Source organism: Oncorhynchus mykiss, chromosome 7 (genome assembly GCF_057628025.1).
Source record: "Oncorhynchus mykiss isolate SJ-2025 chromosome 7, ASM5762802v1, whole genome shotgun sequence".
Lineage (NCBI taxonomy): Eukaryota > Metazoa > Chordata > Actinopteri > Salmoniformes > Salmonidae > Oncorhynchus > Oncorhynchus mykiss.
The window spans coordinates 80,022,510-80,034,741 of NC_143028.1; the positions used below are offsets into that span (position 1 = coordinate 80,022,510).

Here is a 12,232-nt window from a genome sequence, read left to right on the forward strand (position 1 = left end):
AGTGGAAATGGGTCTATAGTAAATCAAATCAAATGATATTTGTCACATGCTCCTAATACAACAGGTGTAGAACCTTGTCACATGCTCCTAATACAACAGGTGTAGAACCTTGTCACATGCTCCTAATACAACAGGTGTAGAACCTTGTCACATGCTCCTAATACAACAGGTGTAGAACCTTGTCACATGCTCCTAATACAACAGGTGTAGAACCTTGTCACATGCTCCTAATACAACAGGTGTAGAACCTTGTCACATGCTCCTAATACAACAGGTGTAGAACCTTGTCACATGCTCCTAATACAACAGGTGTAGAACCTTGTCACATGCTCCTAATACAACAGGTGTAGAACCTTGTCACATGCTCCTAATACAACAGGTGTAGAACCTTGTCACATGCTCCTAATACAACAGGTGTAGAACCTTGTCACATGCTCCTAATACAACAGGTGTAGAACCTTGTCACATGCTCCTAATACAACAGGTGTAGAACCTTGTCACATGCTCCTAATACAACAGGTGTAGAACCTTGTCACATGCTCCTAATACAACAGGCGTAGAACCATGTCACATGCTCCTAATACAACAGGTGTAGAACCTTGTCACATGCTCCTAATACAACAGGTGTAGAACCTTGTCACATGCTCCTAATACAACAGGTGTAGAACCTTGTCACATGCTCCTAATACAACAGGTGTAGAACCTTGTCACATGCTCCTAGTACAACAGGTGTAGAACCTTGTCACATGCTCCTAGTACAACAGGTGTAGAACCTTGTCACATGCTCCTAGTACAACAGGTGTAGAACCTTGTCACATGCTCCTAGTACAACAGGTGTAGAACCTTGTCACATGCTCCTAATACAACAGGTGTAGAACCTTGTCACATGCTCCTAATACAACAGGTGTAGTAGACCTTACAGTGAAATTACTTACAAAGCCCTTAACCAACAATGCAGTTTTAAGAAAAATAAGTGTTAAGAAAATATTTACTAAAATAAACTGAAGTAAAAAAGAAACAAGACCGAGACATGGTCAGGGACAGGGTCAGGGACAGGGTCAGGGACCGAGACAGAGACAGAATCCGTCATAGAACCCATTGCCCTTTATGGTTGTGAGGTCCTGGGGTCCGCTCACCAACCAAATTGAGACTCTGCATGCAGAATCCTGGATAAATATCCTCAGCGTACAACGTAAAACACCAAATAATACATGCAGAGCAGAATCAGGCCGATGAGGTGGATACTGAGCTGCACTTCCTAACCTCCTGCCAAATGTATGACCATATTAGAGACACATATTTCCCTCAATTTACACAGATCCACAAAGAATTCAAAAACAAACCCAATATTGATAAACTCCCATATCTACTGGGGGAAATATTCGGCCTCCTTGAACTTTGCGACCTTTTGCCACATTTCAGGCTTCAAACATAAAGATATAAAACTGTATTTTTTTGTGAAGAATCAACAACAAGTGGGACACAATCATGAAGTGGAACGACATTTATTGGATATTTCAAACTTTTTTAACAAATCAAAAACTGAAAAATTGGGCGTGCAAAATTATTCAGCCCCTTTACTTTCAGTGCAGCAAACTCTCTCCAGAAGTTCAGTGAGGATCTCTGAATGATCCAATGTTGACCTAAATGACTAATGATGATAAATACAATCCACCTGTGTGTAATCAAGTCTCCGTATAAATGCACCTGCACTGTGATAGTCTCAGAGGTCCGTTAGAAGCGCAGAGAGCATCATGAAGAACAAGGAACACACCAGGCAGGTCCGAAATACTGTTGTGAAGAAGTTTAAAGCCGGATTTGGATACAAAAAGATTTCCCAAGCTTTAAACATCCCAAGGAGCACTGTGCAAGCGATAATATTGAAATGGAAGGAGTATCAGACCACTGCAAATCTACCAAGACCTGGCCGTCCCTCTAAACTTTCAGCTCATACAAGGAGAAGACTGATCAGAGATGCAGCCAAGAGGCCCATGATCACTCTGGATGAACTGCAGAGATCTACAGCTGAGGTGGGAGACTCTGTCCATAGGACAACAATCAGTCGTATATTGCACAAATCTGGCCTTTATGGAAGAGTGGCAAGAAGAAAGCCATTTCTTAAAGATATCCATAAAAAGTGTCGTTTAAAGTTTGCCACAAGCCACCTGGGAGACACACCAAACATGTGGAAGAAGGTGCTCTGGTCAGATGAAACCAAAATTGAACTTTTTGGCAACAATGCAAAACGTTATGTTTGTCGTAAAAGCAACACAGCTCATCACCCTGAACACACCATCCCCACTGTCAAACATGGTTGTGGCAGCATCATGGTTTGGGCCTGCTTTTCTTCAGCAGGGACAGGGAAGATGGTTAAAATTAATGGGAAGATGGATGGAGCCAAATACAGGACCATTCTGGAAGAAAACCTGATGGGAGTCTGCGAAAGACCTGAGACTGGGACGGAGATTTGTCTTCCAACAAGACAATGATCCAAAACATAAAGCAAAATCTACAATGGAATGGTTCAAAAATAAACATATCCAGGTGTTAGAATGGCCAAGCCAAAGTCCAGACCTGAATCCAATCGAGAATCTGTGGAAAGAACTGAAAACTGCTGTTCACAAATGCTCTCCATCCAACCTCACTGAGCTCGAGCTGTTTTGCAAGGAGGAATGGGAAAACATTTCAGTCTCTCGATGTGCAAAACTGATAGAGACATACCCCAAGCGACTTACAGCTGTAATCGCAGCAAAAGGTGGCGCTACAAAGTATTAACTTAAGGGGGCTGAATAATTTTGCACGCCCAATTTTTCAGTTTTTGATTTGTTAAAAAAGTTTGAAATATCCAATAAATGTCGTTCCACTTCATGATTGTGTCCCACTTGTTGTTGATTCTTCACAAAAAAATACAGTTTTATATCTTTATGTTTGAAGCCTGAAATGTGGCAAAAGGTCGCAAAGTTCAAGGGGGCCGAATACTTTCGCAAGGCACTGTACCTAATATGACATTTGTAATGTCTTTATTCATTTGTAACCTTTGCGAGTGGACAGGGTCAGGGACATGGACAGGGTCAGGGACAGAGACATGGTCAGGGACAGAGACAGGGTCAGGGTCAGAGACATGGTCAGAGACAGAGACATGGTCAGGGACAGAGACATGGTCAGGGACATGGTCAGGGACCGAGACATGGTCAGGGACCGAGACATGGTCAGGGACAGAGACATGGTCAGGGACATGGACAGGGACCGAGACATGGACAGGGACCGAGACATAGTCAGAGACAGGGTCAGGGACATGGACAGGGACCGAGACATGGTCAGGGACCGAGACATGGTCAGGGACCGAGACATGGTCAGGGACAGAGACAGGGACCGAGACATGGTCAGGGACAGAGACAGGGACCGAGACATGGTCAGGGACAGAGACATGGTCAGGGACAGAGACATGGTCAGGGACCGAGACATGGTCAGGGACAGAGACAGGGACAGGGACAGAGACATGGTCAGGGACAGAGACATGGTCAGGGACAGAGACATGGTCAGGGACATGGACAGGGACCGAGACATGGACAGGGACCGAGACATGGTCAGAGACAGGGTCAGGGACCAAGACATGGTCAGGGACAGAGACATGGACAGGGACCGAGACATGGTCAGAGACATGGTCAGGGACAGAGACATGGTCAGGGACAGAGACATGGTCAGGGACCGAGACATGGTCAGGGACCGAGACATGGTCAGGGACAGAGACATGGTCAGTGACAGAGACAGGGACAGGGACAGAGACAGGGACAGGGACAGAGACATGGTCAGGGACAGAGACATGGTCAGGGACCGAGACATGGTCAGGGACAGAGACATGGTCAGGGACAGAGACAGGGACAGGGACAGAGACATGGTCAGGGACAGAGACATGGTCAGGGACAGAGACATGGTCAGGGACCGAGACATGGTCAGGGACCGAGACAGGGACAGGGACAGAGACATGGTCAGGGACCGAGACATGGTCAGGGACCGAGACATGGTCAGGGACCGAGACAGGGACAGGGACAGAGACATGGTCAGGGACAGAGACATGGTCAGGGACATGGACAGGGACCGAGACATGGTCAGGGACATGGACAGGGACCGAGACATGGTCAGAGACAGGGTCAGGGACCGAGACATGGTCAGGGACAGAGACATGGTCAGGGACATGGACAGGGACCGAGACATGGTCAGAGACAGGGTCAGGGACCGAGACATGGTCAGAGACAGGGTCAGGGACCGAGACATGGTCAGGGACAGAGACAGGGACCGAGACATGGTCAGGGACAGAGACATGGTCAGGGACAGAGACATGGTCAGGGACAGAGACATGGTCAGGGACAGAGACAGGGTCAGGGTCAGGGACAGAGACATGGTCAGGGACATGGACAGGGACCGAGACATGGTCAGAGACAGGGTCAGGGACCGAGACATGGTCAGGGACAGGGTCAGGGACCGAGACATGGTCAGAGACAGGGTCAGGGACCGAGACATGGTCAGGGACCGAGACATGGTCAGGGACAGAGACAGAGACCGAGACATGGTCAGGGACAGAGACATGGTCAGGGACAGAGACATGGTCAGGGACAGAGACATGGTCAGGGACAGAGACAGGGACAGGGTCAGGGACATGGTCAGGGACAGAGACAGGGACCGAGACATGGTCAGGGACAGAGACAGAGACAGAGTCAGGGACATGGACAGGGTCAGGGACAGAGACAGGGTCAGGGACAGAGACAGGGTCAGGGACAGAGACAGGGTCAGGGTCAGAGACATGGTCAGGGACAGAGACAGGGTCAGGGACATGGACAGTGACCGAGACATGGTCAGGGACAGAGACAGGGACAGGGTCAGGGACATGGTCAGGGACAGAGACAGGGTCAGGGACAGGGACAAAGACAGGGACAGAGACAGGGACAGAGACATGGTCAGGGACAGTGACAGGGACAGAGACAGGGACAGGGTCAGGGACAGGGACAGGGACAGAGACAGGGTCAGGGTCAGGGACAGAGACAGGGACAGGGTCAGGGACAGAGACAGGGTCAGGGACAGAGACAGGGACAGGGACAGAGACAGGGTCAGGGACAGAGACAGGGTCAGGGACAGATACATGGTCAGGGTCAGGGACAGAGACATGGTCAGGGACAGAGACAGGGACAGGGACAGAGACAGGGACAGAGACAGGGTCAGGGACAGAGACAGAGACATGATCAGGGACAGGGACAGTGACTGGGACAGGGACAGGGTCAGGGACAGGGTCAGGGACAGATACATGGTCAGGGTCAGGGACAGAGACATTGTCAGGGACAGGGACAGGGACAGAGACAGGGTCAGGGTCAGGGACAGGGTCAGGGTCAGGGACAGAGACAGGTTCAGGGACAGGGACAGAGACAGAGACGTTATTCCAGTACCTTATCTAGTTTAGCTTCGATCTCCACCACATCCGTCTCCACCTCATTGATGCCAGCCCTGCAGAAACACAAGATGAACAGACAGGTCAGCATCATACAGATCTATGATCAGGGAAGAGATGGAGAGGAGAGGAGAGATGGAGAGGAGAGATGGAGATGGAGAGAAGAGATGGAGAGGAGAGATGGAGAGATGGAGAGGAGAGATGGAGAGATGGAGAGGAGAGATGGAGAGGAGAGATGGAGAGGAGAGGAGAGATGGAGAGGAGAGATGGAGAGGAGAGATGGAGAGGAGTGATGGAGAGGAGAGATGGAGAGGAGTGATGGAGAGGAGAGATGGAGAGGAGAGAAGAGGAGTGGAGAGATGGAGAGGAGTGATGGAGCGGAGAGATGGAGAGGAGAGGAGAGATGGAGAGGAGAGATGGAGAGGAGAGATGGAGAGGAGTGATGGAGAGGAGAGATGGAGAGGAGAGAAGAGGAGTGGAGAGATGGAGAGGAGAGATGAGGAGGAGTGGAGAGATGGAGAGGAGAGATGGAGAGGAGTGATGGAGAGGAGAGATGGAGAGGAGAGATGGAGAGGAGAGATGAGGAGGAGTGGAGAGAAGAGGAGAGGAGTGGAGAGAAGAGGAGTGGAGAGAAGAGGAGAGGAGAGGAGACGAGAGGAGAGGAGAGGAGACGAGATGGGGAGTAGCACAAAGGAAAAGCCAGATTCCAGATCGACACTCAGATCCCTGTGTCACATATCTAATGAGGATTAGTAGAATCAATGCAGTCTATTCACAGTATAGCATGTCATAATCAACAATCAATATGGAAGAGTTTACTGTCCAAGCAGGCACGCAATAGCCTGACTGACATGACTCACACGGAGTCAGGGGTCAGCCATACTAGGCGAGCCATATATGCTCACATCACTACACACTATTGCACAGTTAAACACTGAATAAAGCAATTGTACATGAGAGGACGTGCTAAATGACTAGTTTAGAATGGTTGTGCTGCGGTCACCGGTACGAGGCGGGGTACCGTAGATCAGAACAGTCTAAAACTAAATAAAGGTGCTATGCAACAACCTCAAATTTTCTACACCGGGTTACCAATTAAATACAAAAAAAACCCCATTATTTTCATCCCTCAATGAAAATATAGGCCTAGTCCCGACACATCTATTATGGTTGCTAGCCAAGCCGGCTGAGAGTTTTTTGTTCTAAATGTTGGCATGGCAACGCTTTTACCGCAACGCTTACTAGCTAGCTAGCCAAGTACGGCTAACACAGTCAGGTCAAACAGTGCAGCAATCATTTCAGCAAAGTAGCTACATTTGCAGTTTGTTGTCGTTGTTGTTGTTGTTGTTGTTTTGGATACATCCATAACAATGAGCACGATGTTGCCCGGCAGAGAAAACGTTCTCTCTCGGCAGAACACTGCTGAGGAGCTAGCCAACTGCACAACTAACGCAAATCGGGAAGTTGGTAACACAGAAATCTTTGGAAATCTTAAGACAGGATCTTGTTTTTTGCGTAGTGCCTGTGAACACTGCATTTACTTCACGTTTCGTTTGTTCGGTATTGTTTTTGGTGAGTTTCATTTATTAAAACATGTGTAACTCTACGCACGCTGCACCTTGGTCCATTTATTCAACCAACGTTCGTGACAATCAGTTAGGTTACCATAGAGGTCTTTTTGTTCTATATCTATAGACGTGACCCAGTCTTTTTGTTCTATATCTATAGACGTGACCCAGTCTTTTTGTTCTATATCTATAGACGTGACCCAGTCTTTTTGTTCTATATCTATAGACGTGACCCAGTCTTTTTGTTCTATATCTATAGACGTGACCCAGTCTTTTTGTTCTATATCTATAGACGTGACCCAGTCTTTCTGTTCTATATCTATAGACGTGACCCAGTCGGGAAGTCTTTTTGTTCTATATCTATAGACGTGACCCAGTCTTTCTGTTCTATATCTATAGACGTGACCCAGTCGGGAAGTCTTTTTGTTCTATATCTATAGACGTGACCCAGTCTTTCTGTTCTATATCTATAGACGTGACCCAGTCGGGAAGTCTTTTTGTTCTATATCTATAGACGTGACCCAGTCTTTCTGTTCTATATCTATAGACGTGACCCAGTCGGGAAGTCTTTTTGTTCTATATCTATAGACGTGACCCAGTCTTTCTGTTCTATATCTATAGACGTGACCCAGTCGGGAAGTCTTTTTGTTCTATATCTATAGACGTGACCCAGTCGGGAAGTCTTTTTGTTCTATATCTATAGACGTGACCCAGTCTTTCTGTTCTATATCTATAGACGTGACCCAGTCGGGAAGTCTTTTTGTTCTATATCTATAGACGTGACCCAGTCTTTCTGTTCTACATCTATAGACGTGACCCAGTCGGGAAGTCTTTCTGTTCTATATCTATAGACATGACCCAGTCGGGAAGTCTTTTTGTTCTATATCTATAGACGTGACCCAGTCGGGAAGTCGTTTTGTTCTATATCTATAGACGTGACCCAGTCGGGAAGTCTTTTTGTTCTATATCTATAGACGTGACCCAGTCTTTCTGTTCTATATCTATAGACGTGACCCAGTCGGGAAGTCTTTTTGTTCTATATCTATAGACGTGACCCAGTCTTTTTGTTCTATATCTATAGACGTGACCCAGTCGTTTGTTTTTAAAGTTTTGAACATACACACACACAGACAAGACAAAGCAATATACAGGGACAGAGCAAACACCTCACCATTGTTCCTGTAAACAGTCAAGGGATAAGGGTGGAGAAATGCAACCACTCACAGAGGGTCACGGCCACAGACCGACCATCCACTGGACAAAAAAAAAGTTTACAATGCTTTAAAATAAAAAAAATTAAATGATTATTCATGTAGGCGTGAACAAAATGTAAAAATAACTGGGAAAAACAAGCTCACACTTCAGTCTCTGCCCGGGCAAGATGAACAAGGCATCTGCGGACCACAATCAATAAGCACATGGATCTTAATGCCCCCCCCAGCAAAAACACAGAGAGAAACTCCTCCAACCCTTAAGTCACAGACTTATTTTAGTATTAATTGGAATGCCATCAGAGGATGGACTGTTTAAAATAAGACCGGAATGGAGCCCAAGCCTCATCAAACAGTTTGGGGTTCCCACGTGAATTGAATTTCATTTTTTCTAGTTTCAGAGAGCACAACACATCCCTCGCCCAATATTTATAAGATGGGGGAGCTGCCATCTTCCAGTTCTGTAGTATTAGCCGTCTAGCTAAAAGAGTTGTATAAGCAACAGTGTCCGACTGGATTCTTGATAGGGGGGGGTACCCATGGGCAGTACTCCAAAAAGGGCTGTAAGGGGAGACGGATCTATAACAGTGTCATATATATCAGAGAAACATTTAAATATTAATTCCCAGAAACCTGACAGTTTATGACAGCCCCAAAACATATGCAACAGTGTGGTTGGTTCCACCTTACATCTGACACAGGTAGGATCAAAATCAGAGAATATTCTTCCAAGTTTGGCCCCCGACCAGTGGATACGGTGAACCACCTTGAATTGAATGAGGCTGTGTCTAGTGCTAAAAGAGGACGAGTGCACCCTGTGCAGCACAGATTCCCAGGCGTCTTCCCCAAGTTCCTTCCCCAAATCCTTTTCCCATCGTGACCCAGTCTTTTTGTTCTATATCTATAGACGTGACCCAGTCGGGAAGTCTTTTTGTTCTATATCTATAGACGTGACCCAGTCTTTCTGTTCTATATCTATAGACGTGACCCAGTCTTTTTGTTCTATATCTATAGACGTGACCCAGTCTTTTTGTTCTATATCTATAGACGTGACCCAGTCTTTTTGTTCTATATCTATAGACGTGACCCAGTCTTTTTGTTCTATATCTATAGACGTGACCCAGTCGTTTGTTGCATGCTAGTTATCCAACTACGGCTAACACAGTTACGTCAAACCGTGCAGATAGAATAACAGCAAAAGTAGCTGCATTACATGTCGTTTGACCGGTTATTCCACTGATACAGACATAATACTGATAATATCAGTATCATAATAATGATACTGCCATTTCTTTGATTAGAGCCATAGAAGTTATGCTGATTCAATATTTCGACTGGCTGAGAAAAGATGTCCGTCTCGTCCCGACACGTTAACTATCAATAGGACAGTGGAGATCAAATTTCAATATTTAGACAGTTTTGCAAAGATGGCAACATTTGTACAAACCTACACCCCCCCCCCCCCCCCCCGTTGAAAAAACAACCGTTAGGCTAGAAGCAACAGGAAATAATGTGTCGATGCTTTTTTACAGTGGAGATCAAGTTAATGAATTGTCTGGCTGGGCTGATGGGACCGTGGATGTGCATGGTCCCACCCCCTGGGGAGGGATGGCTAACGTGATAGGTCGGTCTAATGGCCTTATGCCCCCTGGCTGTCTGTAGGTCACACTGACTGAATTTGTTCTGTTTGTGTGTGTGTGTGTGTGTGTGAAGCCACTTAGAGAAGCATGCTGAGGCCTGAGGGACCCCCTCCACGGCCCACATATAGGAGGTTACCATGACAACTGACCACTTCGTGTGTGTGTTTATATTTGGGTCTAATGGAATAGTAAACCCCAAGGGGGAGAGAAGGCAGTCAGGGGGCAGCTGGGCATTCACCATCTACAACCTAATACACACACAGCTACAGGTAATGTATGGCCAGCTACAGGTAATGTATGGCCAGCTACAGGTAATGTATGGCCAGCTACAGGTAATGTATGGCCAGTAATGTATGACCAACTACAGGTAATGTATGGTCAGCTACAGGTAATGTATGGTCAGCTACAGGTAATGTATGGTCAACTACAGGTAATGTATGGCCAGCTACAGGTAATGTATGGCCAGCTACAGGTCATGTATGGCCAGCTACAGGTAATGTATGGCCTGTAATGTATGGCCAGCTACAGGTAATGTATGGCCAGCTACAGGTAATGTATGGCCAGCTACAGGTAATGTATGGTCAGTAATGTATGGTCAGCCACAGGTAATGTATGGCCAGCTACAGGTAATGTATGGCCAGCTACAGGTAATGTATGGCCAGCTACAGGTAATGTATGGCCAGCTACAGGTAATGTATGGTCAGCTACAGGTAATGTATGGCCAGCTACAGGTAATGTATGGCCAGCTACAGGTAATGTATGGCCAGCTTCAGGTAATGTATGGTCAGCTACAGGTAATGTATGGCCAACTTCAGGTAATGAAAGATGAAACACAACTGTCCATGTACAGTACAGTATATAGCCTAGAGTCATGTGGCTGAAACTACAGCGGTAGAGTAGAGATGGGGGTAGATATGAAGGACACTGGTGGGGGTAGATATGAAGGACACTGGTGGGGGTAGATATGAAGGACACTGGTGGGGGTAGAGATGAAGGACACTGGTGGGGGTAGATATGAAGGACACTGGTGGGGGTAGAGATGAAGGACACTGGTGGGGGTAGATATGAAGGACACTGGTGGGGGTAGATATGAAGGACACTGGTGGGGGTAGAGATGAAGGACACTGGTGGGGGTAGAGATGAAGGACACTGGTGGGGGTAGATATGAAGTACACTGGTGGGGGTAGAGATGAAGGACACTGGTGGGGGTAGATATGAAGGACACTGGTGGGGGTAGAGATGAAGACCACTGGTGGGGGTAGAGATAAACAGTGGAAAACTGGTGGGGGTAGAGATGAAAACTACTGGTGGGGGTAGAGATGAACAGTAGAAAACTGGAGGAGGTAGAGATGAACAGTAGAAAACTGGTGGGGTAGAGATGAACAGTAGAAAACTGGTGGGGGTAGAGATGAAGACCACTGGTGGGGGTAGAGATGAACAGTAGAAAACTGGTGGGGGTAGAGATGAAGACCACTGGTGGGGGTAGAGATGAACAGTAGAAAACTGGTGGGGGTAGAGATGAACAGTAGAAAACTGGTGGGGTAGACATGTAGAAAACTGGTAGGGGTAGATATGAAGGACACTGGTTGGGGTAGATATGAAGGACACTGGTGGGGGTAGATATGAAGGACACTGGTGGGGGTAGAGATGAAGACCACTGGTGGGGGTAGAGATGAACAGTAGAAAACTGGTGGGGGTAGAGATGAAAACCACTGGTGGGGGTAGAGATGAACAGTAGAAAACTGGTGGGGGTAGAGATGAACAGTAGAAAACTGGTGGGGGTAGATATGAAGGACACTGGTGGGGGTAGATATGAAGGACACTGGTTGGGGTAGATATGAAGGACACTGGTTGGGGTAGATATGAAGGACACTGGTGGGGGTAGATATGAAGGACACTGGTTGGGGTAGAGATGAAGGACACTGGTTGGGGTAGATATGAAGGACACTGGTGGGGGTAGATATGAAGGACACTGGTGGGGGTAGATATGAAGGACACTGGTTGGGGTAGAGATTAGAGGAGTAAACTGGGGTGAATGAGACAGACGTCACGGGAGGGAGGGAGAGAGAATCCTGAGATGATTTAGGACTTTGGGAACCATAGAAATAAGAATGAATAGAAAGATCATCTCCATTCAAGTTAATGCTGGCATAATGGGTGGACTGGCAGCAATTTTGAGCGTACCCATGCTAGGAAGTAAAAGCAGGAAGTGTACCCTTCAATCTGTGCTGTGATTTGTTGTGTCATCTCAACTGACATTACAAATAATACATTCCATTGCATGAGCCACATCCCTTAGTATATATTGAATGAACATTCTACATTACCATGGCAATCCAGCATCAGTTGATAGAACATTCTACATTACCATGG

At 46.8% G+C, this 12,232-nt stretch overlaps 1 protein-coding gene across 1 annotated transcript in view; it reads right to left on the reverse strand.

Annotated features, from left to right (window-relative positions):
- Window positions 1-12,232, reverse strand: part of LOC110511195 (arf-GAP with coiled-coil, ANK repeat and PH domain-containing protein 3) — a 164,215-nt gene that overhangs the window by 95,176 nt on the left and 56,807 nt on the right. Inside the window, exon 2 of the mRNA XM_090242058.1 lies at window positions 5,439-5,496. Coding sequence (XP_090098184.1) covers window positions 5,439-5,496 — 58 coding nt within the window. The remainder of the gene's footprint in view (window positions 1-5,438; window positions 5,497-12,232) is intronic.